Source organism: Echiichthys vipera (genome assembly GCF_963691815.1).
Source record: "Echiichthys vipera genome assembly, chromosome: 1".
Taxonomy (NCBI): domain Eukaryota; kingdom Metazoa; phylum Chordata; class Actinopteri; order Perciformes; family Trachinidae; genus Echiichthys; species Echiichthys vipera.
Genome location: NC_139826.1, coordinates 25,454,438 through 25,481,412, shown reverse-complemented (window position 1 = coordinate 25,481,412; position 26,975 = coordinate 25,454,438). Strand labels below are relative to the sequence as shown.

The 26,975-nt window shown below is 41.7% G+C and overlaps 1 protein-coding gene across 3 annotated transcripts in view; it reads left to right on the top strand.

Moving 5' to 3' along the window:
• Positions 1-26,975, top strand: part of sox6 (SRY-box transcription factor 6) — a 136,260-nt gene that overhangs the window by 85,562 nt on the left and 23,723 nt on the right. For 2 of the 3 annotated variants that reach the window (XM_083918203.1, XM_083918204.1), the window contains exons 9-13: positions 9,426-9,549; positions 14,242-14,321; positions 22,643-22,792; positions 25,051-25,231; positions 25,409-25,596. In XM_083918203.1, coding sequence (XP_083774329.1) covers positions 9,426-9,549; positions 14,242-14,321; positions 22,643-22,792; positions 25,051-25,231; positions 25,409-25,596 — 723 coding nt within the window. The remainder of the gene's footprint in view (positions 1-9,425; positions 9,550-14,241; positions 14,322-22,642; positions 22,793-25,050; positions 25,232-25,408; positions 25,597-26,975) is intronic. The other variant, XM_083918205.1, reaches the window with a different exon arrangement.

The window sequence follows — 26,975 nt, the reverse complement described above, 5'->3', positions numbered from 1 at the left end:
TTTAATGCACTGATTCTGTTTGGTTTCCAATTTAGAGAAGCAAAGACTCCAAAACTACAACATTATGATAAATATTTTAAATGAATCCGATGAGTTTAAATAAACACAGGGCTGTATGGTAATTGCACAAAGATAATAGCGCTAATTTGCGTATTCTCAGATGCTTTTGTTGTCTCCCCGGCACAAATGATTTTCTCAGTGTGAGACTCTTATTAATGCACTGGCAAAAAAAAAAAAGAGCACAAAAATAGACATTGTTAAAGAGAATGTGTAAGTCCCCCAATTAGCACAGCGAGATTGGAACTGTTAGCATGATAATAAGAGAATAATAGAGCAGGGAAATAATCATGTGTACGTGTAAGTGTGTTTAAGTGTGCTGCTGTGTGCACATGTGTGTCTGTGTAGATGCTGCGCGCCCAGTGCTTTCCCTTGTGTTTAAGAGCCCTGTGTTAGTCTGCTAGTAGGATTATGTGAGGGCATTAACAACCTAGTCAGACGGGGTTTGGCTCTCACCCAGTCGGAGGCTCAGTCCAGCATGTTCATCCTCCATTTAAGGACACTGTTAGCTGATGAAGATGTGCACATGCAAGACTGAAGATAAAAGAAAGCGTTGCCCTGACTCATTAGCCCCTGTGATTTAATATATTGACACTTGGATACAAATAATTCCATTTAGTGGACTCTATCGGCAGGGAAGGATCAATTTAATTAGTTATGAAATGTGACTTCATGTCAGGAAGCAGAAGAAACGCTGACGTTAAACAAAGTCAATTTAAACAATAAAGCCATCGAGGCCCTGTTAAAACTTAATGATGTGCAAAAAGGTGTAATAGATACAACCTCAGCAATGGCAGTGATGGTTTGCAAATGAAGCTAAGTGGATGAACACTTGTATGTAATGCTATTTGTCTGTAAAAACAAAGTATTGCTTTAGGAATATAAACAGTATGCTTTTTAGAACGATCTTGGGTTTGTGGGTTTTGTCCTATTAGGTCATAATGCTGTGTCCTTTTTTGTGGATGAAATGCACCATTTATTTACTGAACACATGTGTGTAGCCTTAAGTCATGGTATATATGCAGGGCTGCTGAACTTTATTGCTTTAAGCTAAAAAATGATAATAAAATGAGTGTGAAAAACAAGTTTAAAAATAATTTTGTCAAAGTTTAACAGCTGGCTTTATTGATTCTATTTGGTTGCAGTCAAATGAAACATATGCTTGTTTTTACTGTGTCTTTGCCAATGAGGTAGTAGTGTAGACAAACATAGATCCATTGTTGTTGAAACTTGCACAATAAAGCCATGCTTTTGTGTAATCGGCCTTTGTATTCAGACACCTCGGCAGTTTAAGCAGCGATAATTAAGAGGCACCATCTGAGAGGTGTCACATGAACGGCTGTAATGTGTGAAATCACACCTGAGGGTCTACTTAAAATTAGTCACCTGAGGGATTTGTTAAGCAGCAGGGGGATGGGGTTAAGTTATGACAAAAACTTACAGTCCTCTATCAGTTCTCACAGGTGATCATTTTAATTTAATCACAGGGCTAAATAATCCTGATAACTGAACATTCTTTCTTTACATACATGATGAATATACTTCATGTTCTGTCTAAATATAAAGCACCTCCTCAGATCTCCACAAACCTTCCCTGGAAGAAGGTAGAGCGCTTACACTTAACATCCATTGTACCCCGACCCAACCCCAACTCGTACGGAAAATATCAGTTGAGGGAGAACACATCCTCCAGTGTGATGTTGATGTCGTTTCCTCTCCCTCTCTGCCTCTCTTCATGCACTATGTTTTCTCTACTAATGTTGTGCAAACTTTTTGTCTTTGCGTTGGCTTTGCATAGCCATCGTCCTCGGCAGTGGGCACACTCACAGTGAGAAGGAGCGGCATTAACAGGCTCTACTGTGTAAGGGCAGCCGGCGGGGAGAAAGGGGCGCGCGTTTTCTTAGGGCTAGGGTGGCAAAGCAAAGCATTCAGCCCATGGCCGATGCAAAAAAAAGGAGCTTTTTGTTTTTGGGGCGGAGGAGAGTCCAAGCATTCCCCTACAGAACACAATGAATGAGCTATTTTGTCCTGCATGCCCCCCCCCCCCCCCCCCCACCCCCTCACACACACACAGTTCTCCAAAATACCCTTTTCTCCATTTGCTTAATTTCATTAACATTAAATTCATTAATGCTAATTGTTAAATATAATGTCATATTGTCTCTCATTTGATCTTTTACAAAACCATTATTAGGCGATGATACGTGAGCATTTTTGAAAGTCTCAAAGCACTTGTGTCTTTAACAAAGTCGCCCTTCCTGGCAGGCCTGCTCTCTGGCGAACAACAGAATGAGCTTTGTTGTTATGTGTGGCCCCAGCAGCTGGGACGTAATGGGGAAGACAGAGTCTCAGTCTATGACTAGTGGACGGAACTGAGGGGGAAATCCAGCCGCAGTGTGGACAATACCATTTTGCAAATACAGAGGGGGGGGGGGGGGGGGGGGCTGGGGTGGAGGGGGGTGCTTCTGTAACACAGTCAGGCAAAATAGGTTTTTCCTTTACATTCTAAACCAACATTGAATTAAATAAATCAATTCATACTGAAATATAACACAAGCAATGCCAAGGCAATGTTTTTTTTTTTTTTCTTTTTACACAATTCTTTTATACAACACAAAACAGTGGATGGACAGAGCGTGTATGTCTCTCTACTTGCTCCTAAGTGTTGCAGATGGGATATTTCAAACCTTAACAACCACAATATTTCATAAGCCTCACATACTTAAATCCCTCTATTTTCCACTCCCCCTGCCCTGTTCACATCACACGGTTGTAGCTGGCTATCTAACTAGCCCGTGTCCAATGATCTTTAGTACCTCACTCTCCCCCCTGCAATGAGGGTCCGAGGCATTTCACTCATTCCCATTTCCATACAGCAAGGATGTATATGCAGGATAATGATGCCGGCCCAAAACCCAGTTGACTGTTGTTTGTCTGTTCTCTTCTTTCCCGTCATTATACATGCTGTTTGAGGGATTCCCTGTGGATTTGGCCAGTTTACTGCAAATCGTAAATTTTTTGGGCCAGACCTTCAAAAAATATTCATTATTACTTACATGTATGCTCCCAACCCCCCCAACAAAAAGAGCTGATATTCTTCAGATATATAACACTGAATTTGACGGGGAAAAATAAATCTTTATTCTAAGGGTGATAAGCAGGATTGTGTCGTTGTGTGATTCATGACATAGACTGTGTCAGCGTGTAGGAATGCATTTTGTCCAACTAAATATAAATATATAAATGTGTGCTTTTAGTGTGTTTAGATTAACCGCAACGTGTAATGTTATAGAGAGCTGTATAGCATTCAAACTCTCTTTGGTCACTAGAATATACAGCAATGAAAAAAGCTTCAAAAAGGAAAAACATACCTTAAGGCTTGACTTTGATTTTTATTTTCTATATAAATCCATGTTTTTAGACTGATACATTTCATTTAAAGAATAAGCACAATGTATATAAAACCTACAAAGATCACGTTTTATGTCTAGAAATGCAGTTCTGCAGCCATACTTCTTTTTTTGTATCAATGCATAATTTAAATGTTCTTGCACATGCACTGACTTGTTATCTATGGGATTTTAAAAATGTGTTTGTTTTACTTATTTCTGCCTATTTTACCATTTTGCATCATACTTGAGGTCAGGTTTTCATTATTCTTCTTACAGCATTTAATACTAAAACTACATTAAATTAGAGCAGTGTGCTGAAATCCTGCAATCGCCATGGCGCCGTATTTAAGCAAACAGCAGCCTGCAGCTTATCCAGAATTCCAAGGAAGTCAGGAGGCACGATGAGATGGAGACGGGCTGGAGAGGAGGGATTTGGGGTGGGGTCAGAGGTTTGGACTACCCTGCTTTCAAGCTCCCATCGACTTAATATAGACATATTGGAATGGCTGTTTTCCAAGAGGGCTTGTTTTACTGTGTAAGGAATTAGTGGAACAAGAAGTCATCTATTGGTTATTCCCTCTGGATGGTCTGACCTCACTCAAGTGTCTGGATTTGCTGCACTTTATCCTGAACAGCACTCTGTTTAACACACACAGAGGCATGACTGGTGTGCAGTGTTACACTCAAACCTGAGCAAACAGTGCCTGCTGTCAGAGTTAGAGCTTCTACCCCAACTATTCAGAGAACATTTTATGGTACACTGTTCAGTTTTGGCTTTAGCTGTCTATTTCTTACTGCAACAATTTCAGGAAGGATGTGAGGAGAAAGGTCAGAGACCTGACCAGGACAAGGGCCCTTTATTAGTGACCTGAACCTCTCCGGTGTATTTGTACTTGCTATCCGGCGTTCAGAGCAGACAAGCAGGAATAAGTCTAGTGGGTGGTAATATGAAGACCTGAAGTCTGGAGCATCAAAGTATTGTTCACATCTATTGATCTATTTGTCTGATTACCATTAGCAACAGACACATCCAAACACAAACACATCTCTGTTTGATCAATATCTGTGTCTGCCATGCAAGGTACAGTATCGGCCGTAGTTCAACCGGCTGATGTAGTGACCTGTTATAAAAGAGAAATTTGCACTAAAAAACAGTTGATTGTTTCATGGAGGGAAAAAGTCCTGGAGCAACACAGAGGATTCAACTGCCCAGAAGTGCTTCCACTGAGTGATTTTCCTCCTGGTTAGGCTCCAGTACAGTGTACACCCAGCGGGCTGTGTACACAGTGGCGGGTGTTAAACATATCCTGCTGTCTAGTGTCAGTTTTACTGTGTGTGCTGCTATTGGGATGTAGCCAGACTTGCCAGCTTCCTCAAGATCACTTTCCCTTGAAATGGATCACAAAAGGTGATTTCTACTCACAGGCGTTCAGTATGCAGCTCAGCGGAGAGCAGGGGGTAACAAAGTGTGAACTATCAGTTCTTACAGCAACAGCTGGAGTCTATCCTCCCTGGGTGAAATTACAGAACCCCTCCTATAGAAAATGTGAAAGAGAAGGTTAGGGAGAGCTGCGGATCTGACAGCTACTAAAGTGTGGAAGTAATTTTATTAAAATGAGATGTCAGTGAAACGTGAGTTCTCTTCTAAATGATTACTGGTGATTGTGATCTTTTCCTAATGGGAAAAGCGCCTATTATAATCAAAATGATTGTACAGAATTAAGATCATCATCATCAGAAGCTTTGGGTGCTTAAAGTCACATTGTTGTCAGCATTTTCATATAATTCTTGAAGGGGTTTTACTTTTCATAAGTCTAATCGAGGCAAATGAATTCAGATTATATCCAAGATAACCATATGTTTGAGAGGTGTGTTAAATGGTGTCAAGTAGCAATTAATTAGGATGTAAGACACAGGATCTCACAGGGCCTTTCAAGCTAATAACCATAAAACACAGTGCGAATGACGTAGGTGTTTTTCTTTTTCTTTTTTTTTTTTGCCTCTTTTGTCTATTAATCTTGTTAATACTGATTCATTCTAAAAACAAAAACTTTCCCGGTTTACTTCACATGGCACATTGTGGTGCGTAGCAAGTAGCAAATTTGAGTGTGGGTCAGTGCATGGAAGTGTAAGCGGGTTCAGAGGAATAGCCAGCAGGGGGTTTTCAGGCCTCCTGGGTGCTTTGTAGAGGCTATAACAGACAGTGAGGAACATGGGTGTTGACAGGGGCCCAAGTCAGTGCTGTAATGCGCTGTACATCTCCATTAGCACTCAGGGTTTTAGAGCTGCTTGCTCGTGTGCTGTAGATGGATGCTTGCCGTCTATAAAAAAGCATAGTATTACCTGAGTTTAATATTGGTCTGTAGAAGTATTTTTAAATGTGAAAACAATGTTTAATCACAAAGCTTGTCAGAAACTAATCATAAAATTGCATATTTCATCTACAGTAGTGCAAAAGAATAATGCTATTTGTATTTCACCACAAGTAAGCCTTATAGTAATAATAAAAAATAAAGCTAGTAGGAGCAAAGTTATTCTGGGTTAATGCAGTATTAAAGCTGCATTTGAGAGTGTGTGCATGTGCGTATATTGAGTGTTGTAAGAGCAAGGAGAAATAAAAGGAACTCTTTCAAGTCTACCCTGTCTTTTACACCTTGTATATTTACACATCAGAGAAGAGAGTCTGTCGGAGTCATCTGACTCGTCCTCTGCAGTCTGACCCCAGGATGGGCTGCTGTTGTAAGCTACAGTTAGTGCTTTGTTTATATGCTAAAATAAATTATCAATTTAACAAAGCTTTTCTCAATAACACAAATCTACAACAGGAAAAATACAGTATGTGCCTGAACTTAGTATTACAAACATACTTGTCCTGTCTTAAATTAAAACTAATCAACTCTTCCGCAGTATGGTATGTACCGTATATGATATCCTACTCGCAGCATAACTGGAAGTTGGTTCTATTTATTAATTTAGTATTAACACCAGCCTCTCCTTGAGAGAGAAACAGATTGCGTGCTGGCCTGATACAGACTACATCAGGTCATCTGAATTGATGATACATGTTGCAAGGCGGCTGAGTTCCCCCAGAAACCTCTGTTGGAGTGCTTGCTGGCAGAGACGGGGGCCACAGCCAAGTCTGTCTGACTGATCACTACAGATGCTCCTCTTCAAGTATTCCGAGTCAGATCCTTAGTGCTGGGTCTTGAGGGACAAACAATAGCACCTGTTCCTCATAAGATAACCCATTCATGTATCTTTAATGAAGCCTCGGGACAGATGGTGTGAAATGACATTATCCAGTACTTAGCAGTGCTAAGACAAAGGAAGAGCGGTGCCAGCACAACAATGCCGCTGTATTTACGAGGGGAAGGGAGGACGCTGCCCAAGTGCCCCGCTCACATCTGCTCCACTTCATTCTCAGACTCCTCAAGATGATCTTGGCAATAGAAATATCCCGGGCACTCAGCCCATACATAGATGAACTTGAGGGTAACTCTTAAAGGAGGGGGACGTCGGGTTTGTAGTAGAGCAAGAGTGGAAGCCACACATATGAACACAATTTCTTTCTGTCTCTCGTTTTTTTAACATATACTTCTTTTGATTATTTTTTCTTCTACTTTAAGAGTCAAATAAAAACTTTTTTTTTTTAAAGCGCTTGTGGAAATGTTATAATCTGCTCAGCCAATGTGCAAGCTGTAAATTGACAGCTCAACTAACCTCCACTATTTGTTGCCACCTTGAAGCTCCTCAGAATTTGATTTGCCTTTCTCTGACATTAGTTGCCGTAAATTAAACTTTAATGCGTGGAGCTCATTACTGCAAATCACAGCTATTCAAACTCAATGCATTAATTTCCCCTTCAACGCACATTCACACTCTGTCTTGCCTCGGTGAATCTTGTATATTCTGCTCCATATTTTAATATAATAATAGTAATAAAAGCTGATATCCTGGATGAAAGGATATAATTTACATTTAGTGCTGGAGAAAAATGCATCCAAGTATCTGATGCCTGTCTATTGGTGTATATACTGTGTATTATCTGTAGACATCTCTTGTATGGTTTAGTTCTATTAATTAATGTAGACACATTTGTCTTTTTAAATAATTAAAATCAAATAAATGATGGGATTGAATGAAGGATAGAAAAATATTTAAATGATTCTGTCATTATTTAAGCATCATAACTCTTCAGTTTGTTTCAGTCTCGCAAAGATGTCTTTTTTCACTTAGGAAAGTGTTTGAAAAATATCGGAGGTATATAGGTTTTAGGCCAAAAATGTATCTTTGAATTCACTGCTGAGGTATCTTAGTGAATTCATAACATAGTTAGAAGGACGTGGACTTGAGGGAGCCTTTTCTGCCTTGTGACGACCGCCCATTCAGCAACAGATTCCATCTGGTTTTACAGTCCAAATACACAGACAGAGAAAAACTGTGTTCCCTGGTGTCCCCTCACGCCACCCCATCCCGCCTGTCACTAGCCCTACCTCATGTTGTGACATTAATTATTGTGTTTTTCCATATGCTCCATACATGCAAGGCCAAGATTCATCTTTCATCCATTCAGCTTGGAAACTTGGAACACAAATCCCTATAAAGCAATGTTTTATTTAAGGTCATTTGTCACAGTCTCCTTTGCTATTTATTTTTCTTCAGCAACTGCACATTTTACAGGATTACTTTTGGATGAATTACATACTTTTCTATTCTTCTACAAGGCACTTTCTGCACTTGCACTTCTGTAAAAGCTCAGTAGGCATAAAACGGTTCTATTTATTTAGTTTTCAGTCTAGCTCTGCACCTCTGGACAGATCAATAAACTAGTTTTAAGTAGGTTTAGCTTGCTAGCTGTGAGAGAAACTGGGTGCGACTACTCCGGTAAAGGGTCTACAGGGGGGGAAAAAGCGGGGGCTGAAAAAGTGGAGATCATAGCAGACCTCAGCCAGAACATGGGGGGAAGTCATTGCTCAGAGCAGGTTGATTTCATGCCCCAATGCAGCGGCAGTAATTGCACCCAGACCCGTTTTTATTGCGAGTGGATTTTAAGGAGGGATGAATGAAGAAACATTCTTTAAAGTGTTTATTTTGGGGGATGACCTTTATTAACCCATTTTCCAGGCAGGCTCCCCTGAGGTGGCCTGGCTCAGTGCTAGATTAACCCTCACAGGCCCATGGTAGCCGGGCTGCTCCCCATCATAGAGCTACAAGAAGCAGAGAATGACAGTAAGATTGGACCTTGCAACATGTGTGCAGCCTCCCCTCCCCCCACCACACACACACACACACATCACTTTCCAGACATAAGCTACTCACCCACCCTTGACACACACATGTGGGGAGTTTGGGTTGATATTCCCAGCAGAAAAGTCAGCAAAAGACTGGATGGTGAAGGTTAATATGTGACTGGAACAGACGGTCAGAGAATGACATTAAAATGAAATACAGCAAGCCCTTTTCAACTGCCTGCTATTTTTCCTCTGCTGAAAAAAAGTAGTAGTAAATTACTGGATTGTCGTCAGGCTTTTATCATCTAAATAAATGACCATCCAAGATTATGTGAGTAGTTGTTCTTCCCTTGAGGTGAGGATCTCCTGTGTAATACACTCTCTTCTTGCTAACATGGATCTACTGAAAGAGCAAGAGCTACGGTGAATGCTACTTTTAACACGTACAGTATTTATCTGCTCTCTGCTCTCTGTCCTGCATGTCACTGCCTCTAACTCATGCTGGAACAATGTGCGTACGCGGGGGCCTTTGATGTACCGAGGTGAAATTGTGGTTTGGATTAAGAGCAGGCATAGCTCGGCCAGGTATTGTGTGAGCACACGAGGGCCATCAGTGCCGCGGAGCCCCCTGTCAGCACACGTTAGCAAGAGCTGTGATCTGGCCTCCCCCTGAGTGGGCTCTGTGTTTCTGTGTACCATGCCTATGCTTAGGTCTCTCTCTGATCTCTGCTCCCTATCTGTTCAGCAGGTCCAGGGTCACATGCCTCCACTCATGATCCCTATTTTTCCACACGACCAACGCACTCTGGCAGCAGCAGCCGCTGCCCAGCAAGGATTTCTCTTCCCTCCGGGAATGTCTTATAAACCAGGTATGCTTGCAACTTAAGCCTTCATTTTGTCCTTCCCCTGTGCTTGCAATGTCTTTTCCCCTACACTTTAAATATAATTATTTTAGTTTTAAATGTCCCATATTGCGAAAACAAGATTTACCTTTTCCTTATTATTACAAAGCACTCCAATGTGCTGCATAAATACTATTAAGGTATACAAATGTACAATCCAAAGAGAAATGCACACAGCCCATAAACAGAAACTGTGCCTTTAAACGAGCCGACTTTCATACGGTTATGATGTCACAACTATGCACTTACACTTAGACTTCTCTTTATTGACCTCTTTGGGATGACTCCCGCAAGGAAATTGAATATAGAATATGCATATAGAATAGGTCAGAGAGCTGTTAGTCATTCCTCGGCTGCAATGACGGTGCAGAGGCAGAAGACACTGACCAGAGTAGAATGGGCTTTTTCAGAAGAGGGTCTTAAAGAGACAGGTGCCAAAACAGAGCGTTTCAGACAGAGGGTGAATACAGGTACAGTATGAGAAAAAAATAATGTTTTTTTTGTTTTGTTTCGTTTTTCAAAGCATGTGACCATGTTCTAGTAAAACAAAAACAAATGTAAACCTGAAAATGAGCATATGTCACATTGTACATTTCTACACTTGAACAGCAACAAACAAATACATGATTCACACTTGAGGCCACGGGCATGCTCTGCTCTGTTTGAACTTGGACTTGAGACCAAGGCCTGGGAATGTTCTTGTCCATGTGGAACAATGGTTATGGGCAGAGAACCAGGAATGTCAACATGTACTCAACATGAAAGTATATTTCAGGTGTATGCTGGCTGTAATTGTTTTTCAAGCATCCACTGTAAGAGATCCAAGAACTCAAGAGAGGAACCCTGCAGGACCAAGTCTTCCTATTGTTATATTCATAAAGTGCAGCTCCCCAGTTACAGTTTCACACTAGTATGTATTTTGATGATTAAGTAATTAAGCTTGTGGGTAGCTTGTGAATGATGTAAGAAACAGGTTTTCTTGCATGTGCAATTGTTACACTGCCTGTAACAGCATGCCTCTTTCTCTCCCTTTGTCTTTTGAATTGAGTAAAAGACAAGCCTTCAACAGCCTTCAAACTATTTTTTTTTCAAATGGTGAAACATGGTGACATAAATTACTGGACATTACTGTTTTAGTAATTGTAGACCCCTGTACACCCTTATATACTTCTATACTATAGATCTATGGTCTAAATTGTTCCCTACTTCTCAGTTTAATATGTTCACCTCACATGGCTTACTTGGTACCAGAGCTTTGCACCTCTTTTAGATGTGTATATTAGTTATTTAATGAAATTGAACTGAATTTTTATGTTTTTTAAAAAGTTTTCCCATTTTCACTCCCACGCATGAAAATAGAAAGAGACAGTGTTGTCAAAGAAAAAAGGATTTATGAGTCAGTTTGAAAAAGGAAAGTCTTCGTGTCTGTTATAAAACAGAACCAGAACAAGGAAGAGGAGTGAAAATGGAAAAAGAAACACTAGGAAGTCAGCAGGTTCGTAGCAGAACATTAAAAGGTGTGGTAGTGCAGTTAATGAATTAACTATAAAACCACAGGATGAAAAAGAAAGTCAGCTATTTTGGAACTATGGAGCCATGACAGCTTAAACAAAGTGCCTGAGGGAGAGTCTTTTTACCAGTGTGCTTCCTGCAATAGGTTTGACACAGAAAATGTTTTAGTTCAAATAACAGGAGCTATTATGGAGTCATGGTCAGGGGTCGCCATGTGTATAGTTCCTGCATAATTCATGAGTTCATGAAGAAAAAGCAAAGGGGGTCTGAAAATGACTCATGTAGTTGGGAGAGGTATTTCAAAACCTCTATTATTTCTCCCGTCCAACACAATATACACAATATATCCAGAGAGTACAATGTTATCACCACCACCTGCAGGGTATACAGGATGCTGCAGTCCTTTCTCCATGAAGTGAGTGGCCAAGCATTCACTTCCAAGACTAAGGCACACTAATCTGATGTTATCATTATGAGAAAGCTCCTAGGGACCACTGCTTATGACCCCCAGCCCTGTGGTGCTCACATGGCAACAGAGTCATTCTGGCACCGTAGTGGTAAGTCATCACCCCATCCACTGGCTGTGCTCAATGGCCTGGTGTTGCATGGTAGACAAGCACAGTTATAGAAAAATCAACTCATCTTTTAAACAAATAGACATCCCTGTCTGTTTGCACTGTTTACACAGACATGGCGCATTTCAGTCTGATGTGCCTTTAATGGACCTGCAGAATGACCCCATAGTCCTTAGGTTCCTCTGCCAGTCCTCCTCATAGACATCCTGCTGACAGTTTTTTTGTGATATTTTATTTTAAATCTCATATTTTTACCATATTTTACATTTAGTATATATTTTCTTATACTGATATACTTAAAGGTCTAATATTGTAAAAAGTGAGATGGCCATGTCATTTTTTATTTCAAGCAGGTTGAGGTGCAATAAACACTGTGAAAGTATCAAAATGCTCAATCCAAAGAGAAATGCACACAGTCCGTATTCAGAAATTGATTCTTTAAACGAGCTGTCACGCCTTCTGTACGATTGTGATGTCACAACTATTCTATATATAAGTAGAAAGTGTCACTACAGTGCCGTTAGACATTCATTGGCTGCAATGACATTTCAGAAACATTGAAACAGAGATTTATTTAGACAGACAGTATGAGAAAAATACATTAAAGTATGTAACCATGTTCTCCTTAAAAAAAAAACAAATACAAGTATGAACCTGAACATGAGCATAATATGGGACCTTTTAAAATTGTATCAAGTTTTGTAATTTAAGTTAAGAGAAAGACATCTCAACAATATAGAATAATATAACTGTATTTATTATTATTATCATGTAAGCCTGTTTTTATGCCAACAGCTTTGGTAATTTGATAGAATTTTAAATGTCAGAGAAAAGAGAAGATCAAGTTCGATAGTTGCCGTCATATACTTCATTCATCATCATTTGATCTGGTCTAAGAAAGGTCTCAGCTACATCTGTCAACCCTCAGCAGATCTATGACTTATATTTCATGGCACTGCATGAGCAGGGAAATATAGCCTGTTGTGACCATGGCGTCACCTGCATTACCCCCACCCCCACCCTTAGCATTTAGAGTCCAGGCTCTGGGCATGAGACCAGCCATGGCCTGTTAAATAAAAGACACAGTTTTAAATGTAATTCCCTTTCACCAGTGACGTTAACCTGGCACAGTGCCCATTCTGCTTGAGTCGTCTGGTGCCACGACTGTGCGCGCCCAAGACCCAGACCTTGGAGCTGGAGACCCCCCCAGCAGTGGTGGTGTGCTCACTTAGCACATGACCGTCCCCAGGTTTCAAATGGCATCTAAAGACATCCTGCCATTTATTATTCCAAAATCCTACGTCACACAGCACAGAGAGAGGGAGACAGAGAGAAAGCGATACCAAAAAAGAGGATGTGTAGAAATAACCACAGTGCTCCCCCTCACATCCAACCCGGCACTATTTGAAACCACTCCTGCTGTGTGATTTTATTTGCTACTAAATGGGGATTGAATTTCCATGGCCTGTATCACATTGTGCTGTGCTGTACAAGATTGCAAAGTGAGGCGAGCGGGCGAGGGCAAAGTGAAAGAGAAGGTATATACATTTACCTTGTCGGCGGTTTAATGGCTCCATATGTTTGTGAGAAGAAGTGACAGGCAGAAGTGGGGTCTGAGCGAGGGCCAACTACCCCTCCCCACCTACCCTCCTCCAGACATATGCTTCAAACCAGCCTTCCCTCTATGAACACTGCACTGCCCCGTCTCACTGGGGCTGTTCTGTCCATCTCAACACACTAGGTTGAGTGTGTGAAAGCGTCTGGTACTCAGTTATACACCCCCATGGACATCAGTCATACAGCAGCCCTTTTTTTATATCCCTGTCTGACAAACGTGCTGATGGCAGGCCAACAGTAGTGAATAGTAATGAATAGTCCTGCTATTCGACACCCATTCTTCCTTGCTCGATCAAAACGATACACAACATAAGAATGTGTGTTCTTTTGTTTTTTTACCTTGTTATTGTAACTACACACTTGTTCTAACCAGTTCACATACAAGTGCTTTCACTGTGCTGCCAAAGCTATCATTCATAAACAAACAATGTAGTGTTGAACAATAGCCAGACAAGTCTACAGCTGTATGAACTGCCTGAGAGAACATGTTGGCCCTTTTACATAATCACTAATTGAATACCAGGGGAGATATTTAACATCTATTCTGAACACGAACATGCGCTCTCTCTCTCTCTCTCTCTCTCTCACACACACACACACACACACACACACACACACACACACACACACACACACACACACACACACACATAACCTCAAAAGCACTCCTAACTTGTAAAACTATGTTGTAGTTATTTCCAGGGAGGAGTACTGTGCAGGTGGAGAAAGGAGGGAATGGTGTGGAACGTTCCTAAGTAATCCTGCTCCAGTCAAACCAGCTTACCCTTTTGTTAATGCAGATGTTTGGGCTTGGAGCCGAGGGTTCGTTGCAATATGCCACATTGCTGTGGCAAAGTAGTGTAGGGCCCAGGAACCGTGTTGGCACTTGCCTGGTCGCTGTGGGCCGGCTCATTGTCTGAACCTGTATGCATTGTTGTCTCTCTCTCTCTGACAGGTGATAACTACCCGGTGCAGTTCATTCCATCAACAATGGCAGCTGCAGCAGCATCGGGACTCAGCCCCCTCCAGCTTCAGGTATGTACAGTACTATGACAAAGAATGCTAGGGATGCTCGCCAAGCACTAGGTGGAAAGGATGGTTAAGCAGCTGTACGCTAAGTAATGAGCTGCACACTAAATAATTCTGGAGGCCCCCAGCTCACACACGCTTATCACCTTACACATGTAATTTATCCTGTTTTATAGAAGATTTATCCCCACTAGCTCTGCCAGACAGAGGAGTTAGGAAGATAATAGTTATTAGAGGGAACGAGAATCACTTTGGTTGCTTTAATTGCCTGCCAGTGAATTTATCACAAGACAATTGACAGTGTAAGCAAAGAATCTCTTTCTTATTGCTTTCAACTAGTAGAATCACTGTAATATTTATTTTGTCTCTGTGACAAGGAGAAAAAAGGACAAATACTCTGAGTAATTTAAATATGGACTGAAATGTATATGAGGCTGATTGTTTTGAGCCACATCAAATGTTGGGATAGGCTCCAAGCCCTACAGGCTCCAGCAGGACTTTTCTCACAAAGCATGTTAAAAAAAAAAGAAGCTGAACCCAGGTCAGGACTTAACCTGAGGCCATAATGTTGAATATAGATAAGTGTCTTCATTCTATCCTTCAAGTTGTTATGATCATAAATACTACTGTTAGCAAGGCTTCTTTGTTTCCAGATTGGTGATAATTATCTCCTTTTATTTTGAACAACTTTTATTTAAATAAAAAAACATAGAAGTAGAAATGGGAAGCTTAATAACTACCATATTTATTCAGCTATACTTCTGCTCATTACTTCTCTAATTATCCTTTGCAGTTCTCAGTCATTGTAGATCTTAAGTCTGTTTGAAATAATGAATCAGTTCTTTGGAAACAAAAGGAATGAAACAAAGCATCTCTCCTTAACCTATGGTTAAGTGGCCACTACTGCTTTTTCAATAACAGGAAAAAAGTTATTGAAAGCTGCAACATGTTGAGCTCAACAGCAGGAGAAAGTATGTCAATATTAAACAACAGAGCTCAAGATTGAAGGGGAAAACTCTTTGCACACCTTTTGATATATGTGGCATTTGTCCTTCAGAGGCTACCACTGTCAATGTTAACGAGCCTTGGCAAGTTCTAACAATGCACGCAGCTGGCTCTGAAGAGCTGTGCGTCATTATGCAGCCGTGAGAAGAGCTATTAGAAGCATGTAAGGTGTTAAATGAGTCTGCTCATGTTCGAAGACGTGTGTCCGTGAGAGCAGAAAGGTGGAGGCTGTGAATATGTTTCTGCAGTGTATATGTGTTGCTTAGTTTGTGTATTATGGAGAAGGCCATTGGGAAGGAGTAGTAGTTCAGACAGCCATGCAGAGTCTATTTATATTGGTGTATGAGGTCAGATGAGACAGTCATATATCTGAAGGTTGGGGTGAGGAGGGGAGACAGGTCTAGAGTGATTAATTCTGATTATGTATCTAACCCTGGGAATGGGCAAAAACAGTACCTCCAAGACCATGACTTGGCTGACCTTTACAGAACACAGTAAACAAAAAGAGGTGCATTTTCCATTAATTGAAGTCTGTCCGCCTGTCACATATTCCGCCTGCTGGCTGCTATTTACACTGTATAGAGACTCCCTTTAAAACAGCAAGGCAAGTCAAACATGCCCTTTTCTACATAGCTGGGATCAACACACCATGTGACTGACACCACTTCCTCTACAAAGCACTGGGAGCCTGCTATGATTAAAACCATCATATCAAGCCAGACATGGAATTAAGTTAGAGTTGTCTCCTCCTTTTTAGAGCAATAATAGCACCAGCGTCCTCCAAAATGAAAGTATTGGAAAGTGTGTGTGTGTGTGTGTGTGTGTGTGTGTGTGTGTGTGTGTGTGTGTGTGTGTGTGTGTGTGTGTGTGTGTGTGTGTGTGTGTGTGTGTGTGTGTGTGTGTGTGTGTGTGTGTGTGTGTGTGTGTGTGTGTGTGTGTGTGTGTGTGTGTGTGCGCGCGTGCGTGCGTGTGTCCGCGCCCCCCGCGACCTCGACAGGGACAAGCGGTTGAAGATGAATGAATATGAGTTGAAAATAGTGCAGTGAAGTACCTGCACTACTCTCTAAGTGACAGCCACTTTACAATTAACACATTATGTCCAGTGTAATAATGATGCAACTTGTAATTTAAACGCTCAGTTACGATTAATCGGAGTAAAAACACAACTTAAATAAAGTAAGATGATTTATTCTGCATGGATCATTAAGCACAATATTCCACTTACCCTTTAAACTGTCCTGAACTTTTCTAGTTTCACCTCCATGCCTATTCTTCATCTTCTTCAAACACACACACACACACACACAATCACACACACACACACACACACATACACAATCACACACAGACAAAGTCACACACACATTTGGCTGAATAGGCCCCCCCAATTAAAATATATCTTCCTGTCAGCTGCATGGCAATGTATAATTTTCCCCAATTTACTCAGTTTAGATTGTGCAATATATGAACCTCAAAAATTATCTTATTGGAAGAATTAATTCCCACAATGCTGCAGAGGTAATGTGATCAGCCATCCAGTCAAAGAGGCTAGCCGCTCCGTCAGTCTTAATGTTGGCCACGTAGCCTCTTCACAATCTCCTCTGTCATAACAGTCTGGGATCCTCGCCCAGTTCCCCGCCCTTTCTCTCCTAAGAGAAGAAAACCCAACAAGGTAACAAAGGCTTAAAGCTGATGGATGTAAATGAATCTTCCAAGATATGTTTGAGTGTAGGAGACTGTAATTTGCTTGTCAATACAAGGTGGTAGCATCACTCTGGTGGCTGGCAGTCTGCAAGTGGCTGTCACCAGGCATTGCTGTACCACAGGGCAATTTCACTCAATGTTTTCCTGACAGATTGGCTCTCGTCCTCAACTCACAGGAGAGGAGGCGGGTAAACTATCCCAGCGCGACATGCCCCTCTTCATTAATGCCCATACAGATCCGGGATGAGCCCAGGACTAGCAGGAAACAATGGCTCCATCCCTGCCTGTCCTTCCCTGATTACAACTGACACCTCTCACCTAACAGAGGAAATTGTGCTCAGATTGTAACCCAATCTGTCCGGACGCCTACTTTATTACATAGAGAATTTCCCTAATTCCACAAAAGAATTTTCTATTTGGGATGGCACTTAATTTGCTGTTTGTACAATACTTGCATCACTTTACAAGTGAAAAACAATTTACTTAAGGCCAATATGAACTTAATATATATATATATCACCCTTCCTTTTTATAGAACCAGTAAACAGGAGGAGGATCTTTGAGAAGGTCCTATTTTATCATTGGAAGCAGACTTTTGGGTTTAAGCCATTTTAAAGAAAGCATTATTGGATAAAACAGAACATCTGGGTCCTCTGTATGCTGTATCACTGTTAGAATGAAGTTAGATAAATAGAAACCCTCTGCTTTCACTCAGTTGAAGCTCACATCTTTTGCTGTCTCCATCTCACTGCCTTGCTTTTCCAATTTCCATCCACATCTTGAACCATCTTTAAGTATCGTAGTTTGTGTTTTTCTCTCTGAATTACTCCCATCCACTTTTTTTGTTGCTCATTCTGTTTTGTGTTGCTCTTTTTTTCCCTGATTTGTCCAGGCCCGTCACATCCTTTTGCTTTACAGCACTGGAAGTCGAGCTGCTTGAGTTAAGACTTAATGCCACAATTACCATCCGCCTTACTTGCTAGGGCATCTCGATAGGCCCGTGATAAACCTGGGCCCAATCTCAACTCATGCTTCCACTGTAAAGATGAAAAGCAGCCCACATGCTCAGTGACAACCCGGACCAGATCTCAAGCAGACAGACACATCTGAAGGAGCACTCAGAGGCTTAGACGACTGGAGTGATAAGAAAGAGTGTTACACAGTCAGGGACAAACAGGAAGAAAGTGGGAGAGCAGCAAACTGCACATTAGCTTTTGTTTGGATGTAAATGTCTGTGTAGTGTAGATGTGAAGAAACGGCTTCCATCATTAACAAGTGAAGCACTTTTGACTTTGAAAGAGAGAGAGGGAGAGAGGAGGAGGGGAGGAAAGAGAGAACAGACATACTGTAGAGAGCAGCTGTTTCTGTGTTTATGAGCAAAGGAGCTCAGTCTTTGAAGGTAACCCAGAGCAGTGCAGCGATGCTAGCTGCCTGTGGAAGGTTGGCTAATAGGACGGCTATGTGAGCAGCTGGATGGAGGCAGTGGTGAACAGAGGGACAGATGGACAGATAGAGTGGATAATGCAGTGAGCAGCACTGAATGGGAGGGCTGGCTCTTGGGCCCCTGGGCCTGGAGAACCCACACACACACTTGAGAGAAGATGGGCTGTGTTTGTATGTGCGAGAGAGAGAGAGAAACTGATAGAAAAAGACTTCAACATATATACTGTAGATGTAAGAGAGAAATAGAGAAAGGCAAGAGGAGGAGTTAGAGCAGAGCAGGTTGGGTGCCAGCAGATGAGACAGATGTTGGGCCATACTGGAAAGCATCGGCACAGTGCACCAGGACGCCTTCCTCCACTCCTGACATCTGGGCCTAGCCTGGGTCAGCCTGCCCGGTCGCCCTGGGCAATGAGCCTGTACAAGCCTTGTGGCAAACGGGGCTGGCGCTGTGCTGCCTTTTAAATGGTGCGGTGCACTGAAGCACAGTTAATGCCCTCATATCCAGCCCAGTGCTCAGCACCCAGGCCAGGCAGAGGTGAATGAGACATTGACAGAAAAGACAAACAGACACACTCTCACACACACACACACAAAGAGAAAAGAGTGTGATTAAGACTGTTGGCAGCCCTCAGACAATGCTCACCTCATGAAAAATGCAGAGGATGTCAAGTATTAGAATTCTTTATGGTTTTACAGCAATATAAAATATAAAATACTTTATTTGTTATAATTTTTTTGAAGACTGCAGTCGTAAATGTGCAGTGCACAATCACTGCTGACAGCAAAAAATCTGACAAATATCTGCCACTGTATTTTTCTGCACATATTGACATACTTTGAATCTGTCTTTATTAAAGAAAAACAAGATGCACATTTGCTTTCCCACAGAACATTTTTTTTTCTATTTGTACTACAAGGCACACTCTCCAGTGTATGCAGAAGGAAAAGAAAATTGATGGAAGTTATGAAGAAATCAATGTTTTATATTGTATTTTGAGCAATAGTATCAGCTTTGTTGTTTTACTAAACAAACAGAGGCCGCCCTTCTTAATTACATATCATACTTGAGATGTCTAACATCATCAGCAGAGTGTGTAATCTCAGTTTAATGTCGTAGGCAGAAAAGTGAACCTCCCCGTTTAACCTCTTCTGCCTCCAGAGGGCTTGTTTTTAATTACCAGGGGCTAACAGGCTGACCTTGGGCGTGCTGCACTCACTTTGAATCCATGCTTTCCGAGATCTGCTCAGCTTTACTGAGAAACCCAGAATGATGGGGTCAGTAGGAAGACCTCATATTTTGTGTTTGTTTGTCTCCTTATTTATGAGTGCTATATCTGTATAGAAGAAGAGAGAAATACACTAAGAAATAGTACTGTTTTAAGACAAAGGTGAAACCTTTTAAAGCACTGAAGAAACCAAAACCAGTACTGCATTGTAATACTCATAATACATGAACACTTTGAATTGTGGAAAATGTCAGAAAGCTACTCCTGCCTTCAAGCTGAGAGAAAACACATAGTACTCAAGCACATATGTCTCATGTGCCAGATTTCCTTTAACATCCACACTGCAATCCCATTAGCTATTAAAGTAATTTAGCTATTTCCTATTTTCTTACAAGCTCTGCCTTAGAGAATGGCAATGGATTTTCATGAACACAAGTATAACTCATGTCCTGAACCAGTGTACCTGATCAAGTGTTAAGACTGTAGAGGGGAAAAAGGAAACAGACTTGCCCCAGGCCTCACGCAGGCTTACGCATACTCCTCTAATACCCCAGAGTTGGAGCATTGACTTTCAGCTTGACCCTAAATAGCATGAACCTTTTGCTGCCCCCACAAGGCAAGTAGATATGAAGAAGGGGTCATTAGAAGTGAGAGAGTCAATTGGGGGAAGCGAGCAGATGTCTTCTGTTTAGGGAGACCAGCCTTGGCAGGATGCATAATCCTTCAGCCTTTGACACCCAAACTTTTTAAATTGAAAACTTCCTTTATAGTTTCGTGAGGTTTTTTTTCTGACTTCATTATGTACTGGGGAGTCAAACAATAATTTTGTAATCCAGGGTAAATTTACAATTTATTTTTAATCCAGACATAACCTTGACGCTAATGCAAAAGACTCCACACATTGAACAATGAGGTATTTGATATCTGTCCTTGAGCTTGACCTTTCATCAGTCTTTCCCCTATTGTATTTATTGTTCTTTGGCTCTTAGAGGTAGAGTGTTTCTTGTTACAAGGCTAACCAGTGCTTCTCAGCCCATGGCACTGACCTGCTAATCAGTGCTGGAAAGGGGCACTCTGACTGCGTCCAATTTGAGGCAAAGTCTAATTATCCTCTTTTTCCGGGACAATAAAGTTCTTTTCACTCAAGGTCAGGGGCATGCTCGTCAGAAGGCCTGTTAGCCAACATCTGTCCAACAGACTCAGCTTCCGCTCCTCTACTAAGACTTCTATGTAGCCTGGAGTGACAACATCCCCTCCCATCCCTACCTTCATCTCCCCACACACAGAGTACCTTTACCACTGACATTAACTAAGTCTAGCTCAGATGAGGAGAAAATAGAGTTGGGTCCGCTCCTGTGTCCATTCCTGTCAGAGACAAAAGGCTGTTTGTAAGGGGAGGTGGGGGCAGTGCTATCATTGTAGGAACATAATCAGTCTGTCATTTCCGCTGCCCATGTGCTGTTGTTATCCCCAGGTCCCCTGGAAGAATGGTCCTTTTGTACTGCCGCTTATGTGGCAGCGATAACGTTTCTTGGAGGAGCACATATGTGTTTATAACTGGAGATATGTGCATGGACATAAAGTGCTTTGTTTGGCTTTAGACTATATCTACACTGTCAAAGCTGGGGCCAAAGGGGCCAGGTCGCTTTTTTCCCATCCACACAGACGCAGTCTGTATGTGACCAGTCAAACCAGGAAATGAGAAAGGGCTTGCTGATTGGCCAGAGGAAGAGAAATTAGATTCTTCCTGACAGCACCATCTGACTGAATAACCCAACAAACTATAGGGATAGCTGGCCAGCGGGGGAGTTAAGGGGTGCTATCTGTCTGATGTAGTGAGGTCTAAGGTTACTTGGAGGAACGCTCTTTCTCAGACAGTAGCTCTATTTGACAGACCCCTGCCATGTGCAGCAGGACACAAAAGCCAATTTCATCACTTACCTGGTGGCCAGTCAATACAGACCTGGGGTGGAACGAAGTCTCAGCAGCGCGGGAGTGCTGTGCTCTGTAGGCACAGAAAACAAGCACAAAATAATCATCAAATCAGTCTGGTATTATTTGTTTCAGGTTTCAATGATATATAAAAAAAGGAACACAACTTAATGTCAAGATATTTAACTGTAACTTTATCCAGGGTGAATTACTACGTAAAAAATCTGATCCAACACACAATTAGCATTATGTGGCTCACCAGATTTTTTTTTAATACTTCCAAACCCTAATATCAACGTCTTTAACCACCCTTTCTAGTATATGCCACATAATCAGCCCAGTGGTGGAAATGTAAATTGAGCTTTCAGAGTTCAACCCTGTTGCAGCCCAACTGTTATTGAGTGCTTCGCCAGTCATTTGAACCGCCCTCTTGTGTGGTAATGTCACCAACATTTGGACATCTTACTGATTTAACGCCAAGGAAAATAACGGTGATTACATCAGTGTTCTTTGTGCAGGTTTCTAAGCCTTAATAATGCTTGTATTTAACATAGTGTGTGATGGCAGTCCAACTGAGGTTGGGTTTCTAACATTATGGAATGGGACTGTCTCACATGGCCGTGTGGAGATGAATCCCAGGCCAGAAACTTCAATAGGAAGCTGTGTAGATCTAGAGAAATGAGAGATCTTTGCTAACACACTTGCATCCAGTCTGCAAACTTTTCTCTGTGATGAGTGGAAAATAGGGGCTCCAAGTATTTTGAATGAAAGCCATCTCTGTGTGGTTTTTAAGACTGCTGTCTCTCTCTGGGTTCAGCCTTTGAAATACAGTTAAGACCTTTGATGGAGGTTCTCTGCCAGCCTCATGGAAAGAGAGGAAAGACGTAAAAGAGAGAAAGGGGGAGATGAAGGCAGACACAGAAGCAGAGAGCGTTCTAGGGAGAGGAAAAGACAGAATATAAAACTTTGAATGTTTGCTGGATTTGGATGTTAACGGGTTTCTCCACCTCCCTACAGCAACTGTATGCCGCCCAGCTTGCCAGCATGCAGGTCTCTCCTGGAGCCAAGATGCCTCCACTCCCCCAGTCCCTCAATGCTAGCGGGCCCATTTCTCCCTCTTCTCTGAAGAATGACAAGAGTTCCTCCAGCCCCATCACTCACGTCAAGGTACAACCCTCAATTCCTTCAACCTGACCACCCACCAGTTCATGCCTTGAGTGGTACTTGACCTAACCTAGCCTTTTTGGTGTCGTCTGAAAAAAAAACAAACATCTACACTGTTCACTGCTTCAGTGTTACAGCCGGCTGTGGCTGAGCCCAGCCTCTAACAGGCCATCAATCTATGGGGCTTTAACAAGGCTCCCTCTCTCTCTTAACCAGAAGTCTGTGGACATGGTTGCTATGGCTTGGGCTGCTCCAAGCCAGTAATTTGTCGAACACATGGTTTCTAATTTTTTTTTTTCAAAATTAGTCTTTTTTTCTTTTTTTGGTAACTGAAATGGAAAAAAACAAAAACAAAAGTACTATACAAATGCTGACAAAAGTGAAGCAAAAAGTAGAATTGACGACTTTGTTTGCCTTGTAAACAAACCAAGTGCAGGGTGTGTGTTTCTGCTGCTGTATGGCACGGTTCCACTAGACCTCCATGCAGAGGAAGGGACATGTACATCATCCCCACTCACTAAGGCCATAATCAGAAACATGCACCCATTTGGAGTAGTTTAGCGTAATAATATAACAATGGAGAAGGATCATAAATCATTTCTTGAAATGGTATGAAGGCATTCTGGCTTTCTCTTCACATACGCATACACACACAGACTGCTACAGCTCTCCTGGGATTTCCATTGAAAGATTGCCATTAAACTGACTCAACACTGTCATCAAGATCACATGAATACAATTCTCTATTTATCAGATTAGATGGATGCCATTTATGCCAACATTAACAAAACATTAGTCAAAATATTGTAAATATTGCCAAATATCACAAAATTGAATAAAATGAATAATACATAAATGGAAAGTAAACATATACACAGTCCAACGGAATCAGATTGCCCTTAGTTTTGTTTGTCTGCTTTCAGCTTCACTGCATGACAAACTGTTATTGGCACAGCAATAACAAGGCCTTGGGGCAGTCTATGCTTGAGCCATATGTTTGGACAAGGAGACACTTGGGCTTTGAAAAAGACTGTTAACGACAGCGTGAGCCCTAATCTGATTTAAAACACTGCTGTATACACAGGGCAATTTATACTGTGTGGAGTGAGATTTCTCTTCTGGGGTGCGAATGTTTGAGTTGTTTCTATTCAGAATCATTCCGTATTTATTGTATTTAAGCAAATCCACTGTGCATATTTATTTTGTTGTGTCTTAGCTTGCAGGGCAGTTTGTCCATCAACCTAGATTTTGTTCTATTTAAAGGTGATACAATATCTAATTATGAATTGTTGGTATTTTAAATGTATTTAATTCTGATTGTATACTTCATTTAAATATGATATTAAACATGTATCTTACTATTTTAATATTAGGACAAAATTATGAAGACTATTTCTTTGATCATTGCAGCATGATTTCAGCACAACAACTCCCAACTTTGCTTAGAGTGTCAAGAATAAATCATATAGGTTGCTTAAATTTACTTTCACTTTGTGTACATTTTATCCTGTTTTTGTATTCTGTTTTTAAACAATCGAGAGCAAAGCAACAAGCTCCAAAAGGGTTTGCCTTTGCCTCCCATTATTTATTAGCAGGTAGACAAATCACGTAGGTCCCAGTAGACAAGCTACCGAGGGTTACGCCTTGGAACATAGCGCTTTTCATCTCACATCGGTAACTGGTCTAAAAGGCTACGGCCAGCCCAGCTAATACAACACATGCATCCTCTTCTGACCTCATCCCAGTACTACACCAATTTTTTTTTTTCCACATCGCATCAGATTTTTTTAGGAATAGGTATATCAAAGCATATGATAAAACCAACTATGCACAAATGAGGAGTGAAATTAGAAAACAAGTTATTGAAGTAGATAATGTAAGTAGACATCTGATGAATGGAACAGCTGTCTTTGATCATTGGCACCGCCGTTATCTGGTCATTATTTATTCTTCGAACCGGAGTGCAGACACAGAGCAGGGAAGAGGAGAGGGAGAACAGATGAAGATGTACAGAGAATCTGCTTTAATTAGTGTGAACAAAGGCACTGGGCAACTGTGAAGAAGATTGCAGGGGCACAGCTCCTAGGAAAGGAGAGGGGAGGAGAGGAGAGGAGAGGAGAGGTGAGATAGGGAACCTATAATTAACCAGGTACAGAGGAAAACGGTGCTGTCTGGGAATCCCGAGTCTCTCCAAAAAATGGACGGAAGGGAGCACCGACGCACATCTGTCTTCTCTCATACTCCTATCTCTGCTGCCGTAGGAGGAGGGAACACAGCCGCTCAACCTGTCTGCTCGGCAGAAGACAACGGACCTGGGGAAATCCCCCACATCTCCGACACAAAACTTGTTCCTTGGCAGCAAACACAGCCCTAACAGTCTCCTCGGCAAGGGCGGCATCCCTAGCCCACTCGGAGGAGGCCTGGGCCGGGGCTCATCTCTGGGTAAGACCTTCGCTTCACAAACAAGATCCGACACACACACACATCCACGATACTTGATATCTTACAAATAAATGCCACTGTAAGGATGTTGTGTGAAGTTGTATTTCTTTTTACGCAACGTGTGCATGTGTGCGTGTGTGCGTGTGTGCGTGTGTGTGTGTGTGTGTGTGTGTATAGATATCCTGTCCAGCCTAAACTCTACCGCATTGTTCGGGGACCAGGACACAGTGATGAAGGCCATCCAGGAGGCTCGGAAAATGAGGGAGCAGATACAGAGGGAACAGCTGCAACATCACCAGCAGGGCATGGAGGCAAAGCTGTCCGCCCTCAGTTCAGTGGGCCTCAACAACTGCAGAGTTGACAAGGTTAGAACTACTATCATATAGTCTGTCTCAGTTTTGCATTGCAAGATTTTTCCATAGAGAGAAAAAAAAAACAGTTACCACAAAGAGTGCTCAGCTCTTCCTGCAAGTAGTGGAGGAAAGAAACTATTAAAGAAAGTGGAACATGGTGGTTTTGATATTGCAGTCATTCTTAAGGCTAACATTTTTTTTATTTAATCTGTGTCCAGGGTGGCCGTATTGATAAGAGCTGGCATAGTTCAGTGTGTTCATGTGTGTTTACTCAAATGGGTGTGAAGATGTTTGTGTGTGCGTTTAGAGGGCTCAGCGCTGTTGATGTTGGTGTGGGGGGCCATGACACGCCATGGCAGTGCCCGGTGTGGGCTAAGAAGACTCTGAAGTCTATGCCCAATTAAAGCATACTTGCAGCCCCCTCTCCGTCCCCTGACACAGGATGGGGCTGCTTTGTACCAGGAGCACACACTCCCAGGGATTCCCTTTAAAAATATCTTCAATCAATGAGTCAATCAAGGAGAGAAAAAAACTGTCCTCCTCTCTTCAGCTTGATGCCATGTTGCCAGTTGGCTGTGAGGAGCAGGCAGGAACTGGGAGCGATGCTCATTAATATTTCAGCACCTGACACTTTCAACCAACAGCCTCAACTAGGTCAATGTATATGTAAAAAAGTCAATGAATATCTATTTTGATTTTCCTCTAACTTGGTGTTTGGAAGAGATCACTGTCTATGCAGGTGGCAATCAACTATGCTCTTACTGAAGTGAAGCAAATAAATTGGTGCAGCCAACAGAGAGGACAGAGACAGAGCCTCACCTGCACTTACCCCTTACTAACCCAAACAAAAAAGATCTTTACAGCAATCAATCATCAAGCAATCAATCGATCTATAATCTATTTTTTTACTTACAAAATATTGTCATGAATGTTCCTTGTCATAATTTCTCCATTAATTTAAATAAGCATACTAGAGCACTAGAAAAAAGGCTAAATTCACTGATTCCAGCTACTTAAATGAGAATATTTTCTAGTTTCTTACTCCTCCTCTTTAATCCAGTAATCTGAATATATTTGAGTTGCAGACAAAACAAGGAGGACTGATCGCCATTTTTCACCATTTTTCAACATTTTCCAACATTTTATAAACCAAACAACTAATCGATTTATTTTGAAAATAATCAACAGCTTAATTGTTTGATGGGAGTAATCTTTAGTTGCAGCCCTAAAGCAAACAGTCTGGTCTCTTTGTTTTGTTGCAACACGGTATGTGAGTCTTTTAGTTGTGAGTAAACAGGAACTGATCCAGCTGCCACCTTAGCTCCCAAATGAGGTGGGCCTGCAGTCATCCAAGCAGCCAAATCTGCCATGACATGAAAGCAGTAGCTGAA